General features: G+C 39.7%; 1 protein-coding gene across 3 annotated transcripts in view; it reads right to left on the reverse strand.

Moving 5' to 3' along the window:
- Positions 1-13,858, reverse strand: part of LOC108705384 (liprin-alpha-3-like) — a 95,880-nt gene that overhangs the window by 10,755 nt on the left and 71,267 nt on the right. For 2 of the 3 annotated variants that reach the window (XM_041571648.1, XM_041571646.1), the window contains exons 14-20: positions 13,326-13,473; positions 8,494-8,714; positions 8,194-8,416; positions 6,954-7,111; positions 6,521-6,678; positions 4,585-4,678; positions 389-470 (exon numbers count right to left, since the gene is read on the reverse strand). In XM_041571648.1, the coding sequence (XP_041427582.1) occupies positions 389-470; positions 4,585-4,678; positions 6,521-6,678; positions 6,954-7,111; positions 8,194-8,416; positions 8,494-8,714; positions 13,326-13,473 (1,084 nt within the window). The remainder of the gene's footprint in view (positions 1-388; positions 471-4,584; positions 4,679-6,520; positions 6,679-6,953; positions 7,112-8,193; positions 8,417-8,493; positions 8,715-13,325; positions 13,474-13,858) is intronic. The other variant, XM_041571647.1, reaches the window with a different exon arrangement.

Below are 13,858 nucleotides of genomic sequence, written 5' to 3' on the forward strand. Positions count from 1 at the left end.
CACCTCATCTTGTATTTTACGCAATTTGTTTTTAAAGTAATAGTCCAAGGGAATTCCACCATTCACCCCAGTCCATGGGTGTATGTAGCAAATTGGAAAATAAAGGTATTTGGTGGATTTTTCCCAAGAAAGACAAAAATGTATTAAAAATGTAAAGCCATATATTAGGACAAAAGAGGTTCTGGAATAGCTCGTTTCGTGCCTGTTGGGGCCCTTTCTGATAGGCTAAAGGACACCTCCCTATACACATATTTTATAGGGATTGTGGCCAAACAGAAAATACTTACCACAACCAATCAGAGATCACCCTTGAAAAGTAATGACAATCACCAGTCATAAGAAACTGAGGCAAGAAAGGACTAAATCGAGAAAACATGACTTTTCTTACCTCCAGCCATGAAACCACAGTGGGGCCATCCCATGCGGCAAAAGGGAGTCCTTGTCGGCAGGCTTCTTCCAGCAGCTCATGCCTGTAAGATAAACATAAGAAACACCATCGGGGCAGTTAAAGGGGAAGTAAAGTCTAAAATAGACTAAGGCTAGAAATGCTGTATTTTGTATTCTAAACATAAACATGAACTTACTGCACCACAAGCCTAATCAAACAAATGATTTATGCTTTCAAAGTTGGCCACAGGGGGTCACCATCTTGTAACTTTGTTATACTACTTTGCAAGACCAAGACTGTGCACATGCTCAGTGTGGTTTGGGCTGCTTAGGGATCATCATAAATTATCAAAACAGCACAAGTCAAATAATATCTGCCAGAAGCCAATACAGCAAGACTGATTAATAATCAGAATATACAGACTGCACTGGGTCCTGTGTTGTCATGTAATCTAATGTGGATTTTATAGTTTTTGTATTGTTTAATATAAACTTTCTCCAACTCTGCAGAACCAGTGGCTGCAGCAAAATAATCCTCCAAATAGAATCCCAGTTTATCTGTTTAAATCTGGCTCCATGATCTTTGTCCCTGCAGCTGGAGTTGGAAACAGTAAAGGGGATGTAAAGGCAAAAATAAAATCCAATACAAATCTCTACACAGTCGCCGACTGCTCTACAGGGAAACAAACAAAGCTGCTTGAGTTCTGCATGGCTGGGAAGTAAGGTGGGGCTCCCCCTGCTGTTCATAAGTATGATTGTTTCCCTGCAGAGCAGTTAGGGACCATCTGGTAATTCCTATCCACAGCAGTAAATGAAGGGAGAATTTCACTGCATACAGTCGGGTTTCTTATAAAAACGGTACATGTTTTTTAATTAAATGATATTGGAGATAGGTTTCTTTTTCATTAAAGAAAGTAATAATTACATTTTATTTATTTTTTGCCTTTACATGCCCTTTAAACCACCTGATTTTGAATCTACCTATGTTTAAAAAATAGCACCCTGCACTTAACACTGAGCTCTAGTGACTGAAAAAGATTTAAGATGTGCCATAGAAGTGCAGATTTACCTTCATATCGGACGAACAATCGTTCTGTGCCATCTCCCGACCTGCTACTAACCATTCAGATCAAATAAAGTAGTAAAAGAACAGATCAGCCGATGTTCTGTCCCTGACAGCAATCGTATGTAAGTTATGTCTGACAAAACTGGTCACAGTCTCCCACTGATATCGTCAGATCGGCAATAAATGCAGAGATATTATCAGTAGCCGACGGAAATTTTCTAACCTGTCCGAACGACTAAACGACCAATCGCCATGGCACGAAAAATTATCGGGACACTCCACACACGGCCCGAAAATCGTACGAAATGGAGATTCGTACAATCAAATCTTTGCGTCTATGGCCAGCTTCACTTCTACAGATGGTTCCCATGACACCATGAGCTTGAAATAATACTGTGAGCACAATAACTCTGTCCTTCGTTATTAATTACAAGCAGTGGCATAACTAGATATTACTGGGCCCCACAGCAAATAATTTTTCAGGCCGCCCAAAAAAAAAATTTACCTGCTTTACCAATATTTATTGGAATTAGGGATGTACCGAATCCAGGATTCAGTTTGGGATTTGGTCAGGATTTGGGATTTTTCAGCAGGATATGCATATGCAAATTAGGGGCGGGGAGAGAAATCAAGTTACTTTTTGTCACCAACAAGCAAGTAAAAAATGTTTTCCCCTTCCCACCCCTAATTTGCATATGCAAATTCGGACGGCTGAATCTTTCGCAAAAGGATTCAGGGGTTCGGCCGAATCCAAAATAGTGGATTTGGTGCATCTCTAATTGGAATTGTATATGAATTAGAGCAGTGGTCCCCAACCAGTGGCTCATGAGCAACATGTTGCTCTCCAAACCCTTGGATGTTGCTCTCAGTGGCCTAATAGGAGGTGATTATTTTTGAATTCCTGGTTTGGAGGCAAGTTTTTGTTGTATAAAAACCAGGTTTATGGCCAAACAGTGCCTTCTGTGGGCTGTCAATAAACAAAGGGCTACCAAATAGCCAATCATAATCCTTATTTGGCACCTCCAGGAACTTTTTTTCATGCTTGTGTTGCTCCCCAACTTTTTTTTACATTTGTGGTTCACTGGTAAAAAATGATTGGGGACCCCTGAATTAGGGTCTCATGGGGCCCCTATACCTCCTGGGCCACCCTGCAGCCATAGGGTCTGCTTCCTCTATAGTTACGCCCCTGATTACAGGCATCATCTGTATCTTAAATGGTCAACTCCATAAATGTATAGAGGACATACAGTTCTCTTGATAAACATGTAAAATTTGCACTCAGTTGCTATGCTGCAGAAGCAGTCCGCTTCTCACTGGGGAAAAACTCATGATCAATGAAGCTCTTGGGGTACTTGGAATTCTCACAACCGGTTATGGGAAAGGGAATAAGAGCAGCACAAGATGCAATGACAAGTACAGTTGTGACTCACTGCTGCAATTCACACCTGAGCGCTAATGCATGTATTTCAGGCCAGATGCGTCTTTGTCAAGACCTGTTAGATATTCACAGGGAAAGTGTCATATAATATTAACTCTTTCCAGACTGGTCCTACTGGTCAGCAGGGCCGCCATCAGCCGAGCCCTGGCAGCGCCAAATACGTGCCGCCTCTTCGAAAGTCCTGAACCGCCGAAAAGTCGAACTGCTGAAGTCACTGAATGAGCCGAACTTGAAGTCTTGAAGCCACGAGTTCAGTTCTAATACCAATGTGTGCTTTTTTTTTAAATCCCTAGCCACCAATGTTCTATTTCAATATTCTACAGGCCCCTGCCACTAATGTTTTTTTTTTTTTAATATTCTCTGGGGACCCAATTTTTTTTAAACTTGTTAGAGGGGCCCTGGCGCCAACATTTTTTTTAACTTATGGGGGGCCCTGACCACCAATGATTTTTTAAAAAAAAACTTTTATGGGGGTCCCTGGCACCAATGGTTTTTTTTTTAAAAAAAAAAAAAAAAACTTTTACGGGGGGCCCTCTCGCCTATTTTTTTTAACTTATAGGGGGGCCCTTACCATCAATGGCTTTTTATAACTTGTGTGTGGGGAGGTTTACAGACAGTGATGTCTGTGTGGTCTTTTAACTGTGGTGTGGGCTGGATCTGGGGTGGGGTAGGCCTTTAAATTGCTGTTGGCCCTGTGATTTCTAATGGTGGTCCTGCTGGTCAGTCAAGTACAAATGGGGTGTTTATTGCTTCTACCCACCCAGTAGTGAAGCACTGGCTGCTAATCTGTAATTACCATCAGCCTGAATCTGACTTCTGGATCACGTGGTCCATTACAGGGTTGAGTCAATAGCTGCACTAAGTGAAGTGGACACTAAAGTCATTGTTGATGCCGAAAGTGACTCCATTCAAACACAATGAAAGGATAATGTCTGTGCCACAGCAGGAGTGTGATTTACCAAAACAGACACTAAATGATGTCCATATTCATTTTCATTGACTATACAAAAAAAACCGGATGCACTTGAATGACAACGTCTAAATGCAGATCCAAACTAAAGTCTACTTTCTGAAACCTGAAGAGGATTCTGAACAATTTTACATTGCTATATGGATTAGTATATATATATATAAGTAAATTATCACTCGTAGTGGTTTAGGCTTCTCTTTCAGGATTATCTAGAACAAGAGTCCACAACTTTTTTTTACCCGCGAGCAACATACAGAGTTGGGGAGCAACACAAGCATGAAAAAAGTCCCTGGTGGTGTTAATAAAGGATATGATTGCCGATTCAGTTGCCCTATGGGGACTGGCCGCCTACAGGAGGCTCTCTTTGGCCATAAACCTGGTTTTTATTCAACCAAATCTTGCCTCCAAACCTGGATTTCAAAAATAAGCACCTGCTTTGAGGCCACTGGGAGCAACATCCAATGGGTTGGGGAGCAACATGTTACTTGTGAGCCGCTGGTTGGGGATCACTGATCTAGAAGATCAAATAAGCATTCAAGCCAAATCTTATCCCCACTGCCTTTCAGGCTTGACCCCTCACTACTTTACAGCCCCACAGAAAAGCTTGTAGAATGTTCTGCATTCCAATATGAGTATTCTTACCTTATAAAGATGCTTTTTAACTATTTAACTTTACATACAGAAAAACATTTCTGTTATTTGTACACAACAAACAACACTTACTTCCTCTTGTTCCTGCGGTCTTTATCCACAGGCCCACCCAACTTGGACAGGCCCATAGGGTCAGCTGGAGAGGTCTCATCTGAGGGGGTTCCAGCTGAAAAGGAGTAAGGAAAATAAGTTAATTCAGTTTCCCAATGGTACAATATAACCTGCTTATAGCAAAGTTTATCATCCATTAGTTTTTCATGCATTAGTAAAATATCTAGAACTTGATATTATGTGCAGAATATGCCTTCACTGTATATTTAGACAAATACAAGAGTCCTCTGCACTCAACAAATTATCAATATATTTAAGACAGAGACATTTTGTGCATACTGCTACTGAAAAATGCCTTACCCTTTAAACAAAACAGGGATTGTTTGTCCATATATTGCAATATATTTAAGCTGGCCAACTACGTCAAAGTCATCCCATATCTGGCCAGTCAGACGCTCAATTTTCATCTGATTCATTAAGAATTCAATTGCTTCATTATACATTTTACATTCACTGTATATTTTCCTTTATGCATTTGAAACAGCCAGATTCTATGAAGCATTCTCCATAGACGTCAGCTTAAAGCGATTCTGTCATGATTTTTATGATGTTGTTTATATTTCTAAATGACACTGTTTACACTGCAAATAATTCACTCTACAATATAACATTTCATTCCTGAAGTGTATTTTTTTAGTTGTAATATTGGTGTGTAGGTGCATCTCTGGTCATTTGCTTTTAGAAAGAGCCAGCACTTTAGGATGGAACTGCTTTCTGGCAGGCTGTTGTTTCTCCTACTCAATGTAACTGAATGTGTCTCAGTGGGACCTGGATTTTACTATTGAGTGCTATTCTTATATCTACCAGGCAGCTGTTATCTTGTGTTAGGGAGCTGCTATCTGGTTACCTTCCCATTGTTCTGTTGTTAGGCTGCTGGGGGGGTGACATCACTCCAACTTGTAGTACAGCAGTAAAGAGTGACTGAAGTTTATCAGAGCACAAGTCACGTGACTGGGGGCAGCTGGTAAACTGACAATATGTCTAGATTTCAAAATTAAATATAACAAAATATGTTTGCTCTTTCGATAAATGGATTTCAGTGCAGAATTCTGCTGGAGCAGCCCTATTAAAGTGGACGTGTCAACCAGTCACAAAAGCTGTATAATAAAAGTCCTTTTCAAATTAAACATAAAAACCAAATTATTTTTTTTATTAAAGCATTCATAGCTTTTTTAAACTCATTTAAAAATCTCCGCTGTCGATCAAATATTGTCTGCCCCTCCTCTATGCCTTAGGTAATTACTTTCACTTTCCATTCAGCACTTCCTACATGTCACTGCTCTCCCCACATTCCCCCCGTTCTCTTCTCCATTTAATTGTGTAACCAGGACATGGGGATGAACAGCAGGTCCCCCATTCTGGTGCACAAACAAGATTCTGAGATGATACAAGACTTGTCTTAATAACAGTGTCCACAAAATGGCTCCTGCCTGCTTGTTATAATTATGAGTTCCCAGAATGAAGGAAACAAGATTCAAATAATTTATATAGTGTCATTTAAGTTAATTTTGCTTGATTAACATGATAAAATAGGATTTGGGATATTTTTTTTGGGTGACGGGTCCCCTTTAACTGATGTGTTTTGGAAAAAAAATTCCCATGACATTATCCCTTTAAGAGCAACAGTTAAGCCCTAAAAATGTTTCGGATCTATGTCTCCTTGAACCCCCCGAAAGTTTGCAGGTTGGAGGTTCCCAGATCAACTGATTTCATAATGATGGTGATATCCTTTTGTATATGGAGGATACCACCAATGAGGCAAGCAATTAGGCAATGATATAAAATTCTAAAATACTCAAGAATGTTCTGTGGTAATTTGTAGGGTCAACAAATGATGTTATGTTTTAGGCTTAAGAAGACTTCAGTTAGAAAAGAAGAAGGAAGCCTGAGTGCTCACCAACGGAAGAGGAGTCACGGCCCATCTGTCCCATGCGCCCTTTTTCCTTTTTGCCAAACAGACGTCCAATGGAGGACTTGATACTCTTCTTTTTAGCAGCCTTGTGTAGGGAGTCTTGGCTGGTACTGTTTGTCCCACCCAGACCATCTGCTGCCAAGCTGAGGGAAACAGGGAAATTTGATTGCTACTTAGATAGGCTTTCAATGTTCTACCAATAGAATTTGGGACCAATGAGCACAGCCTTATAGCAAGGCAATACTCCATTGTGAGAGACAATGATTACTTATGGGAGTTTGGCACAATAAAGTGATCAAGATCTATTGGATAATACCTTTATAAAGTGTAGGCAAGCCCTTTAAGAGGAATATATCCCATTTAAATGTATCCATGCCACTAACAAAGAATGAATGTGCCAAGTTTGGCTTTATTATACCTGGCCCGTTGGTCTCTTCCATCCTCCAGTGAGCTGGCTTGGAGAGCTAGAGCTTGTGTCATCCTTTCCAACCTCACCGCCCGTGGAGTAAGTGGGGCATTGGTCTCACACTGCATCAAAGCCTTTTCATCCCGACTGTCCTCTTTTGGAACGTGATTCTGCAAAAATAAAAAGCATTGGCATAACTATCCCTCAGTCCTCTGCACTTATTTATTGTACAATGTAGGCCTAACCTAACCTTGGTGCTGAGGGACTTCTTATTATATCTACTCTGACCTCCTTGCCCAATACGGTCTCTAAAATTTCACTTTTAAATGTATTATTCTTTATTTATATAGTGTCAACATATTCCATTGATTATACATCATTAATACCAGTTACTACCTTAGTGGAGCATTTAAATTAATGTATTCAATCTTTTGAATTTGCCTATATTGAACTAGCTTATTTGTTTTGTTGTATGTTTGTGGATGACAATCCTGATGCATTACTCTACTTTTTTTTTTTTTAAATGCCACTTAAAGGAGAAGGAAAGGCTAAAATTAAGTAAGCTTTATCAGAAAGGTCTATATAAATACACCAGTAAACCCTCAAAGTAATGCGGCTCTGAGTCTGGTCTGAGTTCAAGTGACTGGATGTGTAACATAATAGACAGAACACTACTTCCTGCTTTTCAGCTCTCTAACTCCGAGTTAGTCAGTGACTATAAGGGGGGCCACATGGGACATAACTGTTCAGTGAGTTTGCAATTGATCCTCAGCATTCAGCTCAGATTCAAAAGCAACAGTTATGGCCCATGCGCCCCCCCTCAAATCACTGATTGGTTACTGCCTGGTAACCAATCAGTGGAAACCAAGAGAGCTGAAAAGCAGGAAGTAGTGTTCTGGCTATTATGTTACACATCCAGTCACTCCAGCCTTTATACATTACATTTTTGGCTAACTAATTATATTAGAAACATTTTTTATTTTTCACGGCCTATCTATTTACCTAATTTTATTTTTATACTGAAGAATTCCTGTAACCCTTGTTATTAACACAGTAAATATTATATCTCAGAAAGGAAGAAAAAGTTACTTTAACACATTTCCCTGATTTTACATTTTCCCAGATTTTACACAAATTTTTTTCCTGGTCCCCTGAAAAACGTAAACTGGAGGTTCTACTGTAGTTCTACCTAAAACAATGAGCACAAATGGTAACCCTGATTTTGGTAACATCTGCACTGAAAGGAACTTACAAATTTGTCTCCTTCTCTGGCAGGGCTCTGCGGGGTGATGCGTGGGGTGGAATGGCCGCTGCTGGGTGGGGAAGGACTGGCTAGAGTCGATGTGGTGACAGATGTGGGGATGGAAGTGGCAGATCGGTAGCGTCCCAGTGATCCGTCCAGAGTGCCGCCGGTCACTCGACTCTCTATTTCCTCAGCTCGCAACTCTGTGGTCTCCTTTTCCTCTTGGATTAACCTGTAAGGAGAATAGAATGTAAACAAACAGAAGATATAGAGCAAGGTCAGGCTGCAATGGCAGGTGCTTTTTATTACTTTATTTCTTTGTTGATGGCTTCAAGCTGCTCTTGTAGCATAATGGCGAGCGTCTGTACATCTGTCTGACCACTGGGAGACAGCAGGTCCGCTGAGCTAAAGATGGTGTCTCTGTCGTCTTCATCCGACCCATCCAAGTCACCTTCAAAGGCCTGAGCCACGTTAGCCAACACACTGGCCTGCTGGGCAAGCTCCCAATCCTGCTCATCCAGCGTTCGTGTCTGAAAGAGAAGAAAGAGAAGGGTTAAACAAATAACACCAGGATTCAGTGCAGGTCTCAATTCATGACAATGCAGTTGATACTTTAAGGGGGTTATTTATCAAAATCTGAATTTATCTGAAATACTCTGCCAAAATCTGCACGGGTTATTTCCCTTTATTTATCAATAGATTTTCCCGAAAAATTCCAGTATGGGAAAAAACTTGATAAAATCGTCCGACAATTTGAATCGTATGAATTTTTCAGACTTTTCGCCGGAAAAATCCAATTTTTTTCAGATTTTTGCCCAAAAACAACGAAATCTTTGGATTTTTGCACGAAACCCAGTGCAGATCAGGAAATCTTTGGGACTTTTCCCGTTGACTTATATCAGGGATGCACAGAATCCACTGTTTTGGATTCGGCCAAACCCAGAACCAAATCCTAATTTGCATATGCAAATTAGTGGTGGGAAGGGGAAACATTTTTTACTTCCTTGTTTTGTGACAAAAAGTCACACGATTTCCCTCCCCGTCCCTAATTTGCATATGAAATTAGGATTCGGTTTTGCCTGGCAGAAGGATTTGGCCAAATCCGAATCCTGCTAAAAAAGGCCGAATCCCGAACCGAATCATGGCTTCGGTGCATCCCTAACTTATATACAACCTCGGCAGGTCTGAGATGCCGGATTTTCGGATTCAGACTTTTTCCATCCTTGGGGTATAATAAATCACGAAACAATTAAAAAAAATTCACAAAAAATTCTGATTTTCTATTCAAAAAAACTAGAATTTTTCGAGTTTTTGGCATTCTGACTTTAATAAATAACCCCTTTAATGTAGAATATAATAATAATATAAAGGGCTGCAAATCAAACACCTAAATAATAAGGTTAAAAGAAATACACAACATTTATAATACTATAGCAAACCAAACTAGGTCTTAACAAGAAAAAACATTGTGCAGTATATAGAAAAAGTTTGCAATGTACCCCAAAAAGTGCACATGGTCTGGTGCCTCACTGACTTTTTTATCATTTCTTCAAGGATTCAAAGACAAAATGACAAAGAGTGACTAGGCACACTACAGCCCTGGGACCTGAGGGGGCCCAATAAACAAAAAGAATTCAACCACCGTATTTTTAATGCTTTATTTGTCAAAATCCGAATATGTCTGACTATTTCAATAAAAAAGGTCCAATCAAACTAGAATCCACGATTGGACATTATTTATTAATAGAAAAGCATGATTTTTGGCCAAAACGTCCGAAATAATCGGATTTTCGTGCTAATTCCAGCGCAGACTACAGAAATTTCCAAACAGGATAGGGACTTCTCCCATTGACTTATATACAACCTCTGAGATGCTGGATTTTCAGATTCAGACTTTTTCCATCCTTGGGGTATAATAAATCCCAAAAAATTCACGTTTTTTTCCCCACTAATAATTCAGATTTTTTATTAAAACAATTTGCATTTTTTGAGTTTTTGGCATTCGGAATTAATAAATTAACCCCTTAAAGGGGTTGTTTACCTTCAAATTAACTTTTAGTAGGATGTACAGAGTGATATGAGACAATTTTTAACTGGTTTTCATTTTTTATTATTTGTGGTTTTGGAGTTATTTAAATTTATATTCAGCAGTTCTCCAGTCTGCAGTTTCAGCAAGCAGGTTGCCATGGATCCAAATTAGCCTAGCAACCATGGACTGGTTTGAATTAGAGACTGGAATATGAATAGGAGAGGACCTGAATAGAAAGAGGAGTAATAAAAAAGTAGCAAGAACAATAAATGTGTAGCTTTACAGAGCATTTGTTTTTAGATGGGGTCAGTGACCCCTATTTGAAAGCTGAGAAGATTCCAAAGAAAAAGGCAAATTAAAAAAAAAACTATAAAAAATAAATAATGAAGACCAATTACAAAGCTGCTTAGAATGGGGCATTATATAACATACTAAAAGTTACTTTAAAGGTGAACCACCCCTTTAATGTTTCCTGTACAATTACCCAATGTCCTAAGGTTCATATGAAAATGCTGATTTACATAAGGTCAAAGGACAACAACGTCCAGGAGGAGGCAACATCGACCTCGGTATCAGTGTGTCCTAGAGTGCAGCTCCTTTCAATATTCGTGCATGGTAACTACATTTAGGATTAATAGAAGAAAAGACAAAGGTACTTACACGGGATGGAATCCAGGAGGAGAGCAATAAAAGAAAAGAGCTACTTTAGTGAGGTAGAAGAGAATTATTTACAGATCCTTATATGTCTTTACATACTATTAGTGATGGCCGATATTGTCCCGTTTCGCTTCACCGCGAAATTCGCGAAACAGGCGAAATATTTACGAAACGCAAACTTTGACCCCAAAGTCAAAAATGACACTGGTGACATTTGACGGCCATTAAAGTCAATGGCGTCCGTTAAATTGTCGCCGGCGTCAAAAAAACTTTGATGCTAGCGAATTTTCGCTGCAATTTCACAAATTTATTCGCCGATGGCGAAATTATAAAATTTGCACAAATACTGTCAGCCCAGCCATCTCTCTGCACCCGGTTATTGCATAGAAACAGCACCACTAGTGTCTGTCTGTGAATGATAAAAAAAAAACATTATGGACATAAGAAGAGGGACAAATTTTTTTGGGCCACGCCAATTTGGTGGCCAGGTTATGAAAGTTTGAACATATTTCTGTGTTTTTTTTTCAGTTATTACTGTTTTGCTAATGAAGGTGGATTGCCCTTTAAGCTGGGAGTCTAACTTTTCCCAAGGGACCTGTTATCTTATATTGTTACAATTACTTATTTGCTTATCTCAAAATTGTTACAGAAGTATCTTATCTGCAGCTGTGGCTATTGTGAACTCTCTGCCAAAAGCCAATTAAGTTAGAAACATTGTTACTTTTTCTGCCTGTTCAGTGCAGAGAAAATCGGGACTGTCCAGTACAAACGAGGGACTGCGGGTTGAGATGTCAAAAGAGGGACTGTCCCTCTGAAAACAGGACAGTTGGGAGGTATGAAACTAACTCTATTAGAAACATTTTTTATTTTGCACAGCCAATCTATTTACGCATTTTTTATTTTAATACTGAACAATTCCTTTAAAGCTCTTAGTAAAAATTAGGGATGCACCAAATCCACTATTTTGAATTTGGCCAAACCCCCGAATCCTTCGCGAAAGATTCAGCTGAAATACCAAACCAAATCCTAATTTGCATATGGGAAAGGGAAAACTTTTTATACTTCCTTGCTTTGTGACAAAAAGTCACGCAATTTTCTTTCTTCATATGCATATGCAAATTAGGATTGGATTCGGTTCGGCCTCGCAGAATGATTTGCCCAAATTCGAATCCTGCTAAAAAAAAAAAGGCACAATCCTGGCCGGATCCCGAACCGAATACTGAATTCTGTGCATCTCGTTTTGTGGTATTTAACGTCAAAGATTCCCTTCATTACTGTAACCATCTAATATAAATCTGTTTGTTACTGTATCCAACCATCTCATGTTAGTTTATCAAACCATCATTAGTGATGGGCGAATTTCTCCCGTTTCGATTCGCCGAAAAATTTGCAAATTACCCACAAAATTGTAAACATGAATTTTCACGTCCGAATAGCGCTGACGCGCGATGGTTTTGACACAAGCGACTTTTCCAACGTGCGTTTAAAAAGTTTATGACGCCGGCAAATTTTCGCTGCAGCGAAACATGAAAATTCGCCACGAATTTGTGCCGAGCAAATTTATTCACCCATCACTAACCAACATAGCTCCCTGTATTTATTCAGCCAAGTCTCACAGCCCCGGCACAAACATCTGAGGCCCTGTGTTTTTGTATCTACCCATCAGAATCATCTGTTCCAGTTGCCTGAATTAAAGGATAACTGTTATTGATACGAACATACTTAATAAATCTATTATCACAGATTGATTAAAAAAGCGGTTTATTAATGTGGTTCCTCCGCCTAACACTTCTTTCCTACTGTAACTCAGCCATGCTCCTATATAATGCATTAAGTATTAAAACTCTAATTACAAAGAAAAGACTATTTGTGAAACAGATGTTTTAAACAGCCACTACAGTTAAGTGACTTTTTCCTAAAAGCAACAGATCCCCTTTAATTTTAACAACTGTATTACTGAGGGCCGGTGTAAATTTTAAAACGGACAGCGATTGGCCCACGGCCTGACTTTGGACATGCCTGCCCTATACCATTCCACATCCGATACTATAACCTGTACTTGTATTGCTGCACCAATCCCATTACCCCAACAATGCAGCAGCCCTGTACTCCAGTACCCATGATGCTGTGTGTCACACTAAGCTAAACCTTTCACCCCAACAATGAAACATCCCCATACCTGGTAGACTTGCAGTCCATTTACCTCCAAAACAGCAGTAACTTTAGTAACCCATAAACAGTGTTAGATTTTCTTATGACACTACTGGGCTACCCGCCATACACGAGTGGATAATTTCCTGGTCTATCAAGTTCTCCTACAGAATTCATATTTGTGCTGCAGACCCACAGGAATTCTGATGAATTAACCATCCTTTTTCATGGCACTCTCCTATTGGCTGGCTTGCTATTATAAGCACACCACCAAGGTTCCACACTCTGTACTTGGGCACTATACCTTTGATGGATCATCCTTCATTGCTGCCCAACGCCCTTTTTTAGGCCGCCTGATGACTGATGTGCCACTGTAGTGATCCACATGGCTGCCCATGGGAAGTGTTGGAGTCTGTGAGTATCTCAACTCCAGGGCACTTCCTGGGAGAGACCTGCAAGAAATGTAGAGATGAGACAGACGTTATTCTGATAATTTGGCTGTTAGGAAATACACACAGGCCAAGGATGCCCCTGTCTCCTGGATTATAAATGCAAACGAGGGATGATTCATTAACATTAAAGTCCTGCAGTAAATAACTAAACCCTCTCAACTCTTTATCTGAATATGTCTTCCATCTCTTCCTTTATTTTTCTATTCTCTGGAACTCTACCACTATCCTTATCTTTCCCTTCCTAGAATCCAGTCACTCTCTTGACTTCTCCTAGTATAACACTCTCTAAAACATAATCACTCTCTTCACCTTACCCTCTGTAGAACTCCGTCCCTCTCCCTTTATCTCTGATAGTATACCACTCTCTGCAACTTAACCACTCTCT

Source organism: Xenopus laevis, chromosome 7S, assembly GCF_017654675.1.
Source record: "Xenopus laevis strain J_2021 chromosome 7S, Xenopus_laevis_v10.1, whole genome shotgun sequence".
Lineage (NCBI taxonomy): Eukaryota > Metazoa > Chordata > Amphibia > Anura > Pipidae > Xenopus > Xenopus laevis.